The following is a 17,278-nucleotide window of genomic DNA, read 5'->3' on the forward strand; positions in this document are numbered from 1 at the left end:
CAGTTCATAGTTTCAAATCAATATACAGAGTCTTTATTGGAGAACTCCATTCTAGATAGGAAAGTGGAGAGATAGTATCTCTAATCTAGCTAGCTAGCTGGATGCAGACCGATGCTGTCTGCATCTCTGTGCACACATGGTGCAGAGAGAGGCAAGCGTGTGTGACAGGGAGAAGAAGGGAGGGAGGGAGGAAGTACCTGAGAGTAGCAATCTACATACTAAAGGGATAGTGTCAGAGCAGTAGAGAGGAGGAATGACCAATGCCTTGATCCCTCTAGCCCTCTGACTCACTAGTCTGTCCCCCTCTGTCATTGAGATATGAGACAGCGCAGAGTCCTTCACTTCCAACAAAATCTATGTGGAATTCTTCTGTTTATGACTCTTCCTTCTTCCCCTGCATTAGTTTTCCATATGGCTGGCAGAATTGGGGCTTGCCTGCCCACAAAATTTCATCAGTGTGGCTATGATTTAGTTCAGACAGTCTCTTGCATTGATTCTGGCACAATGTTTTAGTATTAACTTTGTGGGTTAAAAGCTACATTTATTTCAGCTTTTTAAAAAACCACAAGAGGTGTTAACACATAGTTTTGCACTTTTGTGTACAACAACTTTAGGAGTGAGTGCAGCTGTACTGAAGGACAAATACAGCTTCTTCACACAAGGAAGAATTTGTCATGCTTGCCCTGAAAGGCACTCTTTTGTTGTCCACAGGATCTTAGAATTCTGAGAATCTCTGTTTAGGTTTTTCTGGCACAAGAAGTTATAAAGCTGTTTGAAAATGTAATTGCGAAATGTTTGCCAACAAGAAGCAAGCAAGACATCTAGTTTAACTATTTACAGTCAGTCATTTTTATTTCAATCATTGACCAGAAGCATTATCACACACAGCAGAGCGTAATTTACATAAAATATAACAGAATTTAGCCACTGAGTTGGTGTACTTATAATTAAAATCTGACAATAAATTTTTAAAGAGAAATTAGTCTGAGTGACCAGGAAACGTCACAAGATAAGGCAAAATAAGAGCTGAACAATCATTCTTATAGAGGTTACAATATAAGAGAACATGTTCAGCAGTCTCAATATCACCAGACCCACAAGGACAAAGTCAGGATGCATAAGGAACCCCCCTGAACCTCCCATAAAGCACCACTGTAGGAAGCGCATTTAATCGAGCTAAAGATAGCGCTTGCCCGAACTTAGAAAAGGTGATATTATTTAAATATGCAGCAGGCTTAACTATTTACAAGTCACAAGTTCCAAATATGTCTGTAATCCCCCCCCCCTCAAAAAAAAGCTTACAATCAAAACTATTTTATATTAAGTGCTAAGTTATCAGATTGTAGTTAGGACTCTCTGGGGACTGAGAGATACCTGCAGAAGTTTGTGAAAGCTGGACCTCTAGGTGTGATCTGTCAGTGCTGGAATGCAAACAGTGGTTAGGGGATTTCTGCTTTCTCTCTGAGACAATGAGCAAGAATTCTAAATAAGCAGCAGCAAGAGGATAGAGCTGCTCAGCTCCTGTCCTTTGGGTTAAAACCTAGAGAAGGCCTTGCCTGGATGAAGAAAATATACGGTAGCACTCCTGCCAGAGATGTTGGTTTTCTGGAAAAACTTGGCTCATTTGCATAAAACTTGTATTAATTGCTTAAATTTTACAATGCAAATTTTCTTCGTGCTGTAAATAGATTGTGATCTGATCTGGCATGTTATTTGACCTATTTATTTAGTTAAAAAAACAGAACACCATATTAAATTTCCTACACTACTTCTCAAAGGTTGGGCAGGTAGCCAGATACAGGTGGACCTCGTTAATTGTGGTACCGCTGTTTGTGGTTCTGTGAATCTACGGTCAGATAATAACTACCTGACCTCAATATCTGCAGATACAAAAGGGTTAAAACCCATGTATCTGTGGTTCCTAGGTAGCTGAAAATGGTGTCCAAGGTCATTTCCAGCCACTATTTTAAGAAAAGGAGACATTTTGTGGCTCTTAAAACACACACACTCACACACATATTTTTCTCTGATTTTTTTTGCAGAAAAATGGCAGATTTGGGACTTGGGAGGGGCATTCCTGGACATCTAGAGACCCATGGAGCATGGTAGGGCATTTTATTTCACCCCCGCTTCTTTTTTGCCCTTTTCTCCAGCCTCCCGGAACCTAACCCCCCAATTCTCATTGTCCGAATGCAGGACTGCCCAACTTCATCCATCTTGCAGATGTTGGCCTACAATCCCCATAATCCCTGGCTATTGGCTACTGTGGCTGGGTATTATGAGAGTTGTAGTCCAAAAACAGCTGGGGGCCCTAAGTTGAGCAGGCCTGCCCTATTGCCTGGTTATCCACGGTTCCGTCATCCATGGTTGTAGCTGAGAACAGAACCCCTGTGGATAATGAAGTCCACCAGTAGTTAAATACTTTATGGGGCAGGGAAATAAATAAAATACTTAATTTAAATGAAATAATTTCAGAATTTTAGGTGGCAATAAATTAGTTTTGTTGGAATATTAGTTAAGAGATATATGTACTCTCTCACACACATTTCCTAAGTATAATGCTCTGAAAAACATTAATTACAATTTTGAAGTTGACAGGCGTGCCTAAAACTGCATTGACACCCATTCATTTACTAATGAATTTTATGAAACAAGGTCCAACATCCTAACTAGCAGTATGTGTTTGTGTGCCAGACTGCCACTGCGCTGTTGCCTGAGTTGGGGGAAAGGCTAATTTTTTAACCAGTTTCCCCTTTCCTCTGAAACCCATTGTGTGTCACCAAAATATGTCCCTGAGGGTTGCACAAGGGGGAAAACACCTCTTGTTCAAGTGAAGCACAGGAACTCGCACTGCTGCATGTGTGCAGTGGTAATCTGGATGTCGGCCAATGCATTTTTAAGATTCAAAAAAATTTTCACAGAAAAATAAAGTATGGGAAGTATTTTTTCCATTGAACATAAGAACAGCCCTGCTGTATCAGGCCCAAGGCCCATCTAGTCCAGGATCCTGTTTCGCACAGTGGCCCACCAGATGCCGCTGGAAGCCACAGGCAGGAGTTGAGGGCATGCCCTCACTGTTGCTGTAACTCCCGTGCAACTGGTACTCAGAGGCATCCTGCCTTTGAGGCTGGAGATGGCCCACAATTGAAAAATAAAATACTCCACATCTCTGACTTCTACTGAACTCTTCAATATCAACTAGGCCCAGTCTACGGTTCTCCTACATAGCTATGGGATACATGTCATTTTGTGATTCTGCACATACTCCATGCCAAATGACTGGTTAGTTTGAGGTTGCAGGGGTGAGTCCAAGGAGCAGTGATGTTGGTTCTCCAGAAACTTTTGAATTTAATTTTTTTCTCCCCTGAATAACGTTCCCCTTCATTTGCATTTCCCCTCCCCTCAGAAAATCTTACTATGCCGATTTCCCCAATGTCCTGAATAGATTGTGATCTGATTTGGCTTGCTGTTGTTTGACCTATGTATTTAGGTTTTGTTTTTGTTTTTAAATACACCTTAAAAAGTACACCATATTAACTTTACATGTTGTATAAATGTAAAGAACATTTTTCAAGTAGTTGAACTGAAATATTTGTTTAATGGGGAATAATAAATAAACACACTGTTTAGGTATTTCTGGACACTCTTGGAACGATGCCAGATGTCTTGTTGCATTGTTTGTGTATGTCCTTCTGCAACATATACATTTGCCAACCATCCTCTTTTTGAGGATTCACTATAATAATGTCATACACAGTTCTCTTTCGGATGGGGCATGACTAGGGATGTGCACGAATTGATTCGGTGGGGCAGGGAGAGGTACCTTTAAGCATGAGTAAAGCAGGTCCTTACCTGTACCTCTCACAGGGCCTTACCCAGCAGCCTGATCGCAGCGGCGAGACGCACATGGCCCTCATACATGCACAGCGGCCATGTGTGTGGTCAGCAATACCATGCTGATCACGCACATGGCTGTCACACTTGCACGGTGGCCATGACCGTCCCACCACCACATGCAGGCTGCTGTGTGAAGCCCTGCGGTTGTGTGCTTCCCGGAAAAATGGTGGGGCAGTGGAGGAGCAGGTAACTCATGCTTAAAGATACCGCTCCCCACTCCGCTTAAACATTTGTGCACATCCCTAGGCATTACTGTACAACTACCTTCATAAGATGAATCAACAGCAAATTTTCCTAACTCCCTAAATAGATGATGGTCTCATTTGACATGTAATTCCTGCAGCTAACAAAATTTTCGATAGTTTTCTAACCTCCACAGCTCAAGAAAAGCTCTGTGTGCTTAGTTTTGATTTCCTTCCCTACTAACTGATGCTACCATGGCTTAATTCTGGAATTTTATTTGTAAAACTTGCTGCAAATGAAAGGAATTTTCTACAGAAAAATACATTTAATGCAGGCTTTGCCAAATTTTCTTTGGTTCTGGAAGCTAAGCAAAATATTTAGGAGCTAGACTGCCCTCTGCTGCAGGGCAGAGTGGTAGTGGTGGATTTGCCACTTGCCCCCAGCCGTACCACCTGCTCTGGGGAGGCTGACATTCTGCTCAGCTCTGGAAACTCTCTCTGCTCCATGGAGAGGGGGAAAACCAACTCCCCACTTGCCCTCACTTTCTTTGCTCACCCCAGATGGCTGTGTCCATCTGGCTTAAGCTGGTGATGGATCGACACAACCAGCAAGAAGAGTGAGCTGTCAAGGAGGGGTTGGGTTGCTTTCTCTTTTCCCTGGTTGCATCTGTTTGACTCAGCCAGGCAATGGATTGCTGTGACCAGGAGGAAGAGGGAGCAACCCATCCCCACCTTGCACGCTCACTCCTCCCACTGGTCGTCTCCATCCATTGTCTGGTTCAGGCACCTCACAATTTCCAGGCACCATAACAAGCTGGTGCCTGAGAATTATCCAACCCTGTATTAATGGAAAATTTTCTGCTCCATATCACTGCCTGGGAGGTAAGTTAAGAGAAGACTAACTCAAAAAGTCTTTAAAATATTGGGCTAAGCTCAACATTCAAGCTGTTTTCCTTGTAACAAACCTACTAATTATTTTAGATGCAAAATGATTATTACATGCAAAATTATTCTTGGTGGGTTGCCCTCCCCTTGAAGGAGCTGGTTTGCAGCCTGGGAGTCCTACTAGAATTAGCATTACATCTCAGTGTCTACTGCTGTGGCTTGAGGGGCTTTTGCCAAGCTTTGGCTGGTGCATTAGCTGCATCTGTTTCTGTCTTGGTCGGATCTGGCCATAGTGATCCATGTCTTTGTGACATCTAGATTGGATTATTGTTAACATGGGGATGCCTGTGAACATCCTTTAGAAACTTCCGTTGGTATAGATGGCTGCTGCCAGGCAATGTAGACAATACTGAACTAGATGGACCAAGGGTCTGACTTAGTATAAGGTAGCTTCCTATGTTTCTAGAATGCAGCCGTGAGAATCCTGTTTGTGCAGGACGTATGGACTGGTGCCATTCTTTAAAGCCCTAAACAGTTTAGGACCAAGGTACTTGTTGGACTGTCTATTCCCACATGAGTCTGCCCAGCCTTTTACAAACTTGCAGGGAATGCCATCTGCATGTGCCAACTCCTGCCATGGATTTATCTGGCAGCAATGCAGAAGAGGGCCTTCCCTTTGTGTGAAGGCCCCCCTCTTTGTGAATTCCCCATGAAATCTAGCTTGTCCACTCTTTGATGACTTTCTGGCATCTGCTGAAGTCTTTGTTTCAGAAGGCTTTTCCTCTTATCACTGTCTGAGACATAGAGCTTTTAAATAGTTTTAACTCAGGTGATTATTTTTAGTAATTTGTAGTTTTCTTTTATATTACTTGGAGTTGTATTTTTACTCAGGGTTAATTTGATTTTAAATCACTAGTCTGGAAAATCATCGTTTTCTAGTAAAAGTACATTCTTGTTGTCTAAAATAACCTTAATACATATTCAGAGATAGATGTAGGTTTAATTTTTAGAAGGTAGGTGCACACTATAATAGGTACACACTTCTCATAATGTTGTTTCCTTCAGGCAACCAGGCCTTACATTTCTTTGGTCCATTGTTCGCATTTCACACGCATGCCTGTCTTACCCACAGAAACTTAATTTAAAATATTTCCAGACGGCGTCTCTTTTACAACCTGCTGCCATGATAGGTGTTTCCCTTCTGCAGTGCACTGGAGGATACGCTCCAAAAAGGTTTCCTCAGGATTGCATGAATATGTTTTGTTCACTTTTATTTTCACTTTCTATTCCCCCCCACACACACATCCCGCATTTATAATCATTTGTAACTCTTCCTTGCTCGAGTCTACTCCATCCCTCCAAATCCTCTATTCATATATTGACCACATTTATGACTGCACTTTTTGGGGGGGCGGGGGGGGCAAGGGCTTGAGTGTGTCTGTGTGGATGCACACCACCTGAAGAATAGGATTGATCAGGTCTGTCATCTCTCATCTGTATATACGGCTCTTAACTTGTTTATAGAATATAATGAGATGTGGTGATTAATATTCATGATGATGATATCTTTGACCTATTATGTTGGCCACTGATCTTAAGTGAGATACAAGCATGCTTAATCCTGCACACTACTTCAAGGTTTTGCTGGATGTTCTAGAAAAAGATAAATGACTACGGGCGTCATTGATCAAGATTTTCCAGGCTCGTATTTTCCAAGTTCATACAGCTGATGTGTTTCCCCCTGCTATTTTTCTATTACCTGTGTAATTATACCTTAAATTGCCTTGGGATAATTTTATGAAAGGTGGTATATAAATCTAACAATTAAAAAAAACCCTGTACCTTAGATTCTCTCATCATTAGCTTAAATTCTATATAAGCATACTTTCAAACAATCCTGGTCAAGCAACAAATTTTTCATGCCATGTGTGCTTGCATACATTTTACTCATGAATCATGAAGCAATTGAAATTTGGACATCTGAAAGTGCCTGAGTTATGCTAGATTCTGGTTTGTATACTCTGGGTAAGCCAAGTTTCTGAAACATGCCAAAAGTGGGATGACCTCAGAGCCTGTCATGTGATGCATTAATCTGATGGCCTAGTTCCCATCATGTGGTGATAGTATAAAACAAAATAAATAAAAAATCTGAATGGATTCTAAGAATCTCATCTTTGTTTATAGGAATAATAATCCAGCAAAGCAGAAGTACCAATTACTGCTACTGTGATGTATGTCTCAAGTCTGTCACAGCAGAATATTCCCCAGTCATCCAAAACTTCAGCCAGTTGAAATGATTGTGTCATCGCAGCAGTAAGATAATTAAAACAGTCTGTTAGACTTTGTCACCACCGCTTTACTGTTCAAGAAAACATAATGCTCCGCCTTACTATGTTGAAATCTATAAACGGAAAGGAAACAAAGATTTATTCCTCTCCCCTCCTTTTTTTGGAAAACAGCTTTTGCCAGTGCACTGCTGGAAAGGTTATTTTAGTAGGAAGCATGCGGGTTAGCAAACAGTCCTAGAGCAGGAGTTCTCAACATGGGCTACTACCCCCGGGGGTTACTTGAAGGTCTCCCAGGGCATACTTGGAGCCCTCCAGCCTTCTTACGCTGTAGTGTGTGTATGCCTCCCCGTGCTGCACCTGTGTGCATGTGCGCACACACAAACACACCTCTTTATGGGATATCTGAGCTGAAGGTTTGTAATAAAAGGAGTCCACTTGGTAAAGTAAAGTTGAGCAATTAGTTAATTAATGTAATGTCAGTGAACAAGAATTGTTGTAACATTAAAATGTAACAGGAAATTTCTTATGTATATATGGGCTTGACAAATCGGAACACCAGGATGCTATGGCACCTAGAAATTTTACTGTGGCGCCTAGATTAGAATATTCCGAGGTGGGGATCCTCTATAATAAAGAGCTTGAGTCTGATCCCATGTCCCTGCCCGTGTCTTTCTCGGAGCGCATGCCCAGAACGTCCGAAAAAGATACGGCCGCAGGGACACGGGCGGCCATGTTGGGTCCCGGTAAGCGGTGAGGGGAAGCAGCAGCAGGAGGCGGCGGCGGCGACTGGAGCCGATGCTGGCCGTGGCGGGCTGCCAGGGACCGATGGCGGCGGCCGCCGCCTCAACAGGACAACGGGGCGGCGAGTGGGGCCCATGGCGGCGGCGGCGGCCGCGGAGGGGCAACAATTAGTGGTTGCGGGGCCGGCCCGGCAGCGGATGGGCAGCCCGCAGTGGGCCCCGATACCAGGGGCTGAAGGTGGAAATGGGGGGAGCGGTGGCTGGCAACTGGGGCCGATGCTGGCCGTGGCGGGCCGGCAGGGACTGATGGCAGCCGCAACGGGACAACGGGGCAGCGAGTGGGGCTCATGGCAGCGGCCGCAGAGGGGCGACAGTTGGTGGTTGCGGGCCCGGCCCGGCAGCAGACGGGCAGCCCGCAGTGGGCCCCGATACCAGGGGCTGAAGGTGGAAATGGGGGGAGCGGTGGCTGTCCGGCAGCCGGCCGCAACGACGGACAAGCGGTGGTAGCGGCCACAGAAGGCTGCGTGGCGTGCCGGGCCCGCCGTGGCCGTCATCGGACCCAGTCGCCGCCTCCTCCTCCTCCTGCTTCCCCTTGCCGCTTCCAAAAATGTAAACTGTAAACTGTTTGCCGCCCGGAAGGAGGAGCGGAGGGCCGGTAAGATAAAAATTTTAAAATGCGGGGGGCAGAGGGGAGGGGGCAGGGGGGAGGGGCAAGAGGGAGTGGGGCAGGGGGGAGGGGGGAGGGGATGAGGGAGGGGGCAGGGGAAGGGCAAGAGGGAGGGGGCAGGGGAAGGGCAAGAGGGAGTGGGGCAGGGGGGAGGGCAAGAGGGAGTGGGGCAGGGGGAGGGGGAGGGCAAGAGGGAGTGGGCAAGGGGGAAGGGCAAGAGGAAGTGGGGCAGGGGGGAGGGGAAGAGGGAGGGGGCAGGGGAAGGGCAAGAGGGAGTGGGGCAGGAGGAGGGCAAGAGGGAGGGGCAAGGGGAGGGGGAGGGCAAGAGGGAGTGGGCAAGGGGGAAGGGCAAGAGGGAGTGGGGCAGGGGGGAGGGGGAGGGGAAGAGGGAGGGGGTAGGGGAAGGGCAAGAGGGAGTGGGGCAGGGGGGAGGGCAAGAGGGAGTGGGGGAGGGGGGGCAAGAGGGAGTGGGCAAGGGGGAAGGGCAAGAGGAAGTGGGGGAGGGGGAAGGGCAAGAGGAAGTGGGGCAGGGGGGAGGGGCAAGAGGGAGTGGGGCAGGGGAAAGGGCAATAGGGAGTGGGGCACTCTTGGCGGCGGCGGCGAAGAAACTCTCCCCTACTAGCGCCCATTATTTTAACGGGCTTGAAAACACTAGTATTTAATAAAATCTTGATTTGTCCCCGGCAGCCCTGTTTCTGCTCTAAGTGTATTATTTATAACGGGGATAAAGAAAAGCCCATTTGCCTTCCCCCTTCACAGGGTCCAGCACAAAATCTGGTAATTTTGTCAAGTGTTCATTGTGACTCCTAAATTTTTGGATTGGCTCCTAGAGCCAAATAAAATTTGTCAAGACCTGACATATGTTCATATGTATGTCAGTTACTTGAATTTCTTATAGAAAAATAACCCATATTGCTCAAAATATTATTATTACAAGTCTAGTTATATAATAGATCAGAAGAATCATCATATTGCAACTGTATTTCAACAAAACAGAACTATAAATACATTCAAGAAATTCTGTTGGGTGTTTAATTTTGTTACCCGCCACCCCAGCAAATTATCATCATTTCTTTGTAGGTGAAGGCACTAAATTTTCCTGTTTTGAGAGTTTCCTTACTTGGATCTGGGAATATGCCTTTTAACTTGCCAGTTTTTCACTAGATTTAAAAGTACCACATACACAGCATTCTAAATTTCTGCCACGTCACATGACCTATTCACACAATCAATACAACTATCCATTTTTAAAACCTCAATAGACCTAATTTTATGCCCATGGTAAATTAAATACAAATTCCAATATTAGTTTTTGCTCTTTGTGTCCATTCTTTCATAAACGTGCACTGAATTGAGCTTTCCAGGCTCCCCTTTCCCTCTGTAGCCACCTGTGCTTCCTAAAAATCTACTCCTGAGGGTTACAGGATGACATGTGGCACAGGAAGCAGGAGAAGGAAGGGGAGACTGGTGAAAGTCTCTCCCCGCTCCCTTTCCTGAATAGAAGTGCCTTTTGCCTGAGTGCTTTAAGATCCAAACCATTGTGTAAAGAAAGCTCTTGATAAAGTTGGTGTGCAAAGTTTTCAGGAACAGGCATTGGTTTTACATAAATGTTGTGCTTTAATCTTGCCTTCCTCCACTGAGGAAAGCAAGCTTGTCATTTGCAGTGGTGGCGCTCAGGCATGTAGGACGAATGGAGCGGGGGTGGGTGGGCGAGAGTCCTTGGGCCGCTGAAGCCTCGGGGACTGCCAGTGCACTCCTTCACACACACACACACACACACACACACACACACACACACACACCCGGGTGCCCATTGCCACTCTGCTCCATTGGCCTCATTTCTTTTGGCCCCGCCCCCCACTGTTGCAGTCGTAGCAGCATTTCTCCTTTGCCACTACCAACTTGTATCTCCCTCACCACACTTTCCTTGCCGGCGTGGAAGCCGTGTGCACAGAGAGGAAGGAAAGCCTGGCAGTCGCCTCTTCCTCTCCAGCCTGCTGAGGGCTTGCTTCATGCCAGCTGGGTGCTTCCTTTCATCCAGCCAGTGCGATGGGATCTATCCCTGGGCCGCTGCCCAGCTTGCTATTCCCCTGGTGGCTCCCATTTTATGAACTCCCCTGTCAGATCGGCACCATCAGCCCGCTTAGGAGGGTGGTTCAACACCACTCAGAAGCCTGGTGACATGTTATCTCAGCTTGTTCTATTGCCTGCTTCTGTTTATTTTTATCATTTTATTTTATGATTGATGTAAGCAGCTTTAGGGATTCAGTAGTTGGAAAATGGTGCATCACTGGAAATAATACACCCTTGTCAGACAAAATTTCTTAGAATGTATATATCTGGTTTTCTGCATGTCCATAACATCGATTCAGAGGGCAGGGGGGGTGGGGGGCGTGGAGATTATGAAATGTGATACCATTGTTGAGTCCTAAAACATTGGGTTATATACAGGTGGGCCTCGGATTCCACAGTCCTGGCATCCGCGGTTTTGCATATCCACAGTCGGGCCATTGTGGTATATATGGGTACATAAATGGTTAAAATTCATGGATCCTAGGTGGCTGGAATTGACCTTGGAGGTCATTTCCGGCCACCATTTTATTAAACAGAGCCATTTTGTGGCTCTTTCGTGTTAAAAATTTTTTCACAGAAAATTGGCAAAATTCGGCACTTTGAGGGACATTCCTGGACAGCTGGAGACCTGGAGAGCATGATACAGAACTTTATTTCTCTAATTTTTGCATTTTTTTAGGCTTCAGGAACTTAACCCCCCCATTGCCATTGACTCAATGCAGAAATTGGCAGGAATGGAACCCCCACAGATAACGAGGTCCACCTGTACTGAAGTTGTCTTCCTCCAGAGGAAAGAGTCCTTGTGAAACAGTCTAATGACTTGTTGCAAGAAGGTTTTTTAATAGTCATCATTGGGGAAAGGAAAAAAGTTGGAAAATGAACAGACTTTTTTTGCAGATGGCAGACATTTTTCTCATTTTAGGTTTTCTAACTGGACTATTGAATGGGGTTGGTGAGGCAAACAAGAATGTCTGACTCCTTGATTATGATAAAGAATAATACCATTGTGCGTGACAAGATGCTCAGTGATTTTGAAAGTTAGTAGCAATACAAAGCATTATGTGCTTTTGATGAGAGACTCTTTAAAGATGGGAATCCTCTAAAGAGTGTGGAGATCTGAAGTTCTTTGTGCATGGATTAGCTGCTTCTCTTTATACTTCAGAAGGTTCAGTGAACATTTTGCTGAACCGTTTCCTCTGAAACATTGTTAAGTAGTGATATTTTTTGGAACAATTTCAAAGCACACATTTCCTTCCTTGCATTTTACTAGGAGAGATTTTAGTGCTTTTGCAAGACTAGGGCTGGGTCTGCATTGTATAGTTGTATTTGCATTTTTAATAGCAAAGTGGGGAGAGGTCTTAATGTCTTATTGTAGTGCACACATCCTGGGGATAATTTTCCCAATTTTTAAAAAAAGGATAATAAGCACGATCCAACCAATTATCGCTCCATTAGTTTTAGTTTAGGGAGCAAGATCTACTCAAGGCATTTAAGTCAGAAGCAACAGGACTGGTTGGAGCTTGAAGGTTGCTGATGAGCAAGCTGGTTTTAGACTCAGCTGCTCAACTATGGATCACATTTTAGTTTTACATCATCTGATGTCTAAGTATACTAGTAGGTCCAACTCTGCCTTATATGTGGCCTTTCTGAATTTCAAATTTGCTTTTGATTCAGTGATTTGCTTTTGATTTCAAGAGCTATCCTTTGGTGGGGTGGTGGGGATTAACAAGTCATCCACTGATAAACATCTATTTCTCCTCATCCAGAAGCTTTACACAAATACTGCTTTAAGAGTGAGATGCAACCCACAGGCGCTGCTCTTGAAAATGATTCCCACCTATAAGGGGGTTAAGCAGGGATGTATTTTCATGCCTGCTCTATTTAATTTTTATATCCATTCAATAGCCACATGTTTGGATAACCCAGATTTCCATCCTCCTAAAATGGCAGTTATTGATATTCCTATACTTCTCTATGCGGATGACGCAGCAATCATCTTGTGCATGCCATCTGATCTTTAAAAAGCAGCAAGAGCCAATGAGAACAGGCTGAGTATTAATTTTCACAAATTGAAAATCATGAGGTTTGCAAAAAGTGTGAGATTGCAAAAATGGATCTTTGACAGAAACAGAATTGAGCAGGTGTCCAGTTTTAAATATCTTGAAGTGGAAGTCCCACATTCAGTATATTGCACAAATAGCATTGAGGTCGTCAATGGCTATTAAGAGGTTTTTCCATACCATAGGAGAAGTTCTTGCTGTCTCCAGATGTGTGCTTAATGCAGCGCTCAGATTGGAGACTGGGATGCCCAAAATTGAGGCAAGGGCTTGGAAGTATATAATTAACTATTGGCTAAAGTGCAGTTCTTTCCAGTTGGATTAACTCAGTTAGTCCTCTTAGATGACCACTTGTCCAAATGGAAATCAGAAATTATGAAGAAGTTATTGTCATTGGTTCTTTCACAGAACTCCTTACTTCTTTAAAAGACGAGCAAGCCAAACAAGTATTTTCCCAGTGGGTGTATGATATAGAATATCAAAATTATGTTAATGGAATGTCTCAGTATACAGGTATGAGGGGTTGGGTTGTAAACTTTGTAGGTGAACCAGCAAGCTATTTAACAACGCTTTCCTTTTCTAGGCTGCGAAGGAGTTATTTAGGGTTACACATGATGTTCTCCCCTCTGCACTCCTGCAGGGTAGATCTTTTAAAGTGCTGCTAGTGGAGAGAACCTGCCGATGTGGGTCAGAGGAGATAGAATCAATCCAACATGTCTGCTTATATTGCCCCTTTTATAAGGACCCCCGTACAAGGTATATCTTCCCCTCTATTGCAGAGGTATCTGGACAGACTGGAGGGGTTCTATACTAAGCTATTGTTAAAAATACAAATCAATCCACAGTCTGCATGGTAGATAAGTTTTGTGCAGCAGTGGTGAAAACAACAATTGACAGAGTCATGATCCAGTTAGTTGTAATATTTTATTTTATTCTTTTTAAACTCTGTACCTATATTTGATCGAAATAAACATTGATTTGATTTATTGTAGTGCATGGGCGGGGTCCAGATCAAATTAGTCATGAATAATTATCTAACAGGATGTAAGATAGTCATGACTAGTTTCTCTGAGTTATATTTTATTGTTACGTAGTCTGGATCCTTCCCAATGCTTTCTTTGCAGGAACAGTAACTTTTTCTGTGCTGGTGACTTGTGATTTTTCTTTCTAGGCAAGAGCACATATTGTGGTATATACTATAGTAAGAAAGTGTTTGCTGGCATTAAGAGTCTGTACAATTTAATGCTGGCAGCTTTAATGGTGGCTTTAGCATCTTTTATTTTTATTGCCTCCCTAATATTTGGCCCAGTTTCTCAAGTTACTTGAGAAGTAAGCTTGCTTGTATGGGTATGAATACTAATAATGTTAAAAGATTATTATGAGAGGGTTTTACAGGAGACTAATTTTCCACGGGTTCTCCCATCACAGATTTGGCTATTCATGGTTGGACTATAGATACCCGATTTCCATTATTGCAGGGGTGATTTTTGGCTATTTGCAGTTCCTTTGTGCATTTCACACTTTTGGTGTCCTGGTTTGGAGGCCGTGTGGAGCCATGTTGCAGCTTCCCCCCAGTATTTACAGGATTTTCCAGCAAATTTAAAAAAAAATTCAGAGGATTTGGCGGTTAAGGGAGGGCATTATAGGAGGAGATTCAGGGTTCAAGGTACTGTGCTGTACTCTTCTTATTTCTGCTCAGGGCCTTCCCTAGTGGGGTGTGGAGCTGGGGGCGAATCAGCAGGTGTGGGGCCTCAACATGTTATATGATGACAGAATCATATTGACAATGTACTATGTAAATAGTGTGAGTGAGTCAGTTTGGACATGTCCAACCAGCTTGGACATATAGTGCATTTGTAAGGAAAAGAGTAAAAGCCCAACACATGCCCCTTGCTTCTCAGTTCTCATTCGAGCCTTCTGGATTGCAAACCAGCATGAGCATAGTGCATTTACCCTCCCCCCCAAAAAACCCTATATTGTTTATTCGACAGTTAGCTCTAATTTCACTGAGTGTGAAGTACTCTATGGATAGAGAGAACTCTTTCTGGCAGCTTTACTGCAGTAGGGAAGGGAACATTGGCTTACTGTGAAGGCCCCCCCCCCCCGTGATCATCTTTAGTAATGGGTTGTGTACCTAGCATGCTCGTGGAGACAGGACTGAGTTCAGCATTAGACTAGTTCCACCCTCCAGGTAACTCCAAAGCCCAGTTCCGGGACTGTTGCAGAGAGTAAGACAAAGACAGAAAGAGCAGGGAGGGTTACAAGGCAGACAACAAACAGGAACAAACATCAAGGAAAACCCTAAAAACTGAAAATGTCTTGGGAGTCACCTCCACCCAAAGTGCTGGGACCCTGCCCCATACAGCAACTATATCCATCCTAGGGAGGGTCAGATGAGCTCCAAACACTGGGGAAAACCCTGGTAAGCCAGGGTTCCTTTTTCCCTAGTGTAGGAGGTCATCCTTAATAATGGGACATGCCCAAGCGATAAGACGGGTGTGAGAGGATGTATTTAGACAACCTGATGCAACACCTTGCAGCCAAAGGCTGCTTGGGCAGACAGAATGAGGAGATTTTATAATGATGAATGAAAGGAGTGATAGAAAACCAGCTTTGCAGATATCTAAGAATGGTACATGTGTGGGAAAGGCCACTGAGTTGGACACACTGCAAGTAGAGTGAGCCATGATGCCCACTGGAACCAGGAGGCTGAGTATTTCATAGGTAAGAGCGATGCATTCATGGATCCACCTGAACAAAGCTATCTTGGATACCTTGGTGCCCAAGGTAGAAGGGTGGAATAAAACAAAGAGTGAGTGAGATTTGCAAGTGGTAGGTTAAACATCTTATCCTCTGGTACCTTTAACTGTTCCTGTCATGTGTTCAGAACAGTGCCAGAGACCAGTTGGGCTATAGGTGCATCTACTTGAATACAGTAAGAGACATTACATCAGAAGGTAAAGAGTAAAGTTACTTAGGGCAGATGCCCACTGGTTTTGTGGACACTAGAGCCTTCCATTCAGCCAATATAACATTGCAAAAGAGATTGGGGAGAAGAACAATGGCTGTAGGAGCAGAGGGAGAGGGAAACATGAGTTGGTCCAGTGAAAAGGCGCCCTGTGGAGTTTCAGAGTGGGTAATGGCACAGCGGGGAAATGACTTGACTAGCCAGTTTGAATCCCTGCTGATATGATTCCCAGACTATAGGAAACACCTATATCAGGCAGCAGTGATATAGGAAGATGCCGAAAGGCATTATCTCATACTGTGTGGGAGGAGGCAATGGTAAATTCCTCGTGTATTCTACCAAAGACAACCACAGGGCTCTGTGGGTGCCAGGAGTCAACACCGACTCGACGACACACTTTACCTTTAATATCGTCAATTGCCCACTTAGCCTTGGCAATAAGAACCAAAGTCAACATAATAAAAAAAGGAGAGAGGAAATGACCACCGGTTGGGAGAGTTCTTCCTCAGATAACTCACCCTCCTCATCTGAATCTTGTGGGTGAGCAAGATCTAGAGACCCAGAGTGAGAAGATTCAGAGTCAGAAACTGGGTATACTGGAACTGGTGGTTGTGCCAGCAGAGGTGGCAGGGCCAGGGTAACCAGAAACACAGGCACTGGTATAGATGGTCCATCTACAGACCTCTGAGGGTGAGACTGATTGAATGGCTGCTTAGGAGGTGGCGACTGTGTCTCAAATGAGGAGGTGGAAACAGCCTCCATTTCCACCTGTGAACCAGCTGTTTGAGAACAACATCCCCCCCCCAGGAGGAATAGCCCCCACGATGAGGACTAGAGTTGGGCAGTGAGATCTCCTAGGGTTCTTAGGTTGAGGGTCAGGTAAGTGGGGGTTGCCAATTGAGGAATAGTGGTAAGAGCACAGCACTACTTGGCTATAAATTCTTTAAGCCACTTGGCCACGTCGGGTGGAAAACGTTCCCTTGGTCCTTGAGTAGAGGGGAAGGGGTTAATCACAGGAGTAGCTCCAGTGTTGTCGGTAGAAAGTTCCTTAGTATGGCCATATCCGGTAGAAGAGAAGCTGGCTTCTCAGGCACGGATGGTTGAGCTGGAGGCAGCAGTGATCTGTCTGCTGCAAGGCATACTGGATGGGATGTGGGGGGAAAGTGTGGAAAAGCAGGCAGATTCCTCCACATGCGGATGGAATTATGGTCCAAGGCGAGGCTTCAGTTAAAAATGTTTTTGTAATTTTTCTGCCATGAAACAAGCCATTTACAGGACTTTTTTGTGGGGGGGGGATGTTTTTAGAAAAAAATAATATATATATTTAAAATAATTAGATTGTCAAATCCACTTCAAATTAAATATATAGAGCCCTGCCACCCTGCCCTACATCTGTGCCCGATATCAAAGCCCTACAGCAAGCAATTCCATAAATATATGGGGGTGGGGAGATAACCACAAAAGGGCAATCCCATACCTTCCATTGCTGGCTCTGAAGAGGAGCAAGGCACAGGCTCAGAA

At 44.5% G+C, this 17,278-nt stretch overlaps 1 protein-coding gene across 6 annotated transcripts in view; it reads left to right on the forward strand.

Moving 5' to 3' along the window:
- LOC128345133 (cyclic AMP-dependent transcription factor ATF-7) overlaps positions 1 to 17,278 on the forward strand; it is a 170,841-nt gene that overhangs the window by 20,789 nt on the left and 132,774 nt on the right. For 4 of the 6 annotated variants that reach the window (XR_008316277.1, XM_053296593.1, XM_053296597.1 and 1 more), the window contains exon 2: positions 2,043 to 2,105. The exons of the other annotated variants lie outside the window; for them this stretch is intronic. Coding sequence is in view for 3 of the 4 variants with exons in the window: in XM_053296593.1 (XP_053152568.1) it covers positions 2,047 to 2,105 (59 nt within the window). In the remaining variant the exon portion in view is untranslated. The remainder of the gene's footprint in view (positions 1 to 2,042; positions 2,106 to 17,278) is intronic. 6 annotated transcript variants of the gene reach the window in all.

Source organism: Hemicordylus capensis, chromosome 2, assembly GCF_027244095.1.
Source record: "Hemicordylus capensis ecotype Gifberg chromosome 2, rHemCap1.1.pri, whole genome shotgun sequence".
Lineage (NCBI taxonomy): Eukaryota > Metazoa > Chordata > Lepidosauria > Squamata > Cordylidae > Hemicordylus > Hemicordylus capensis.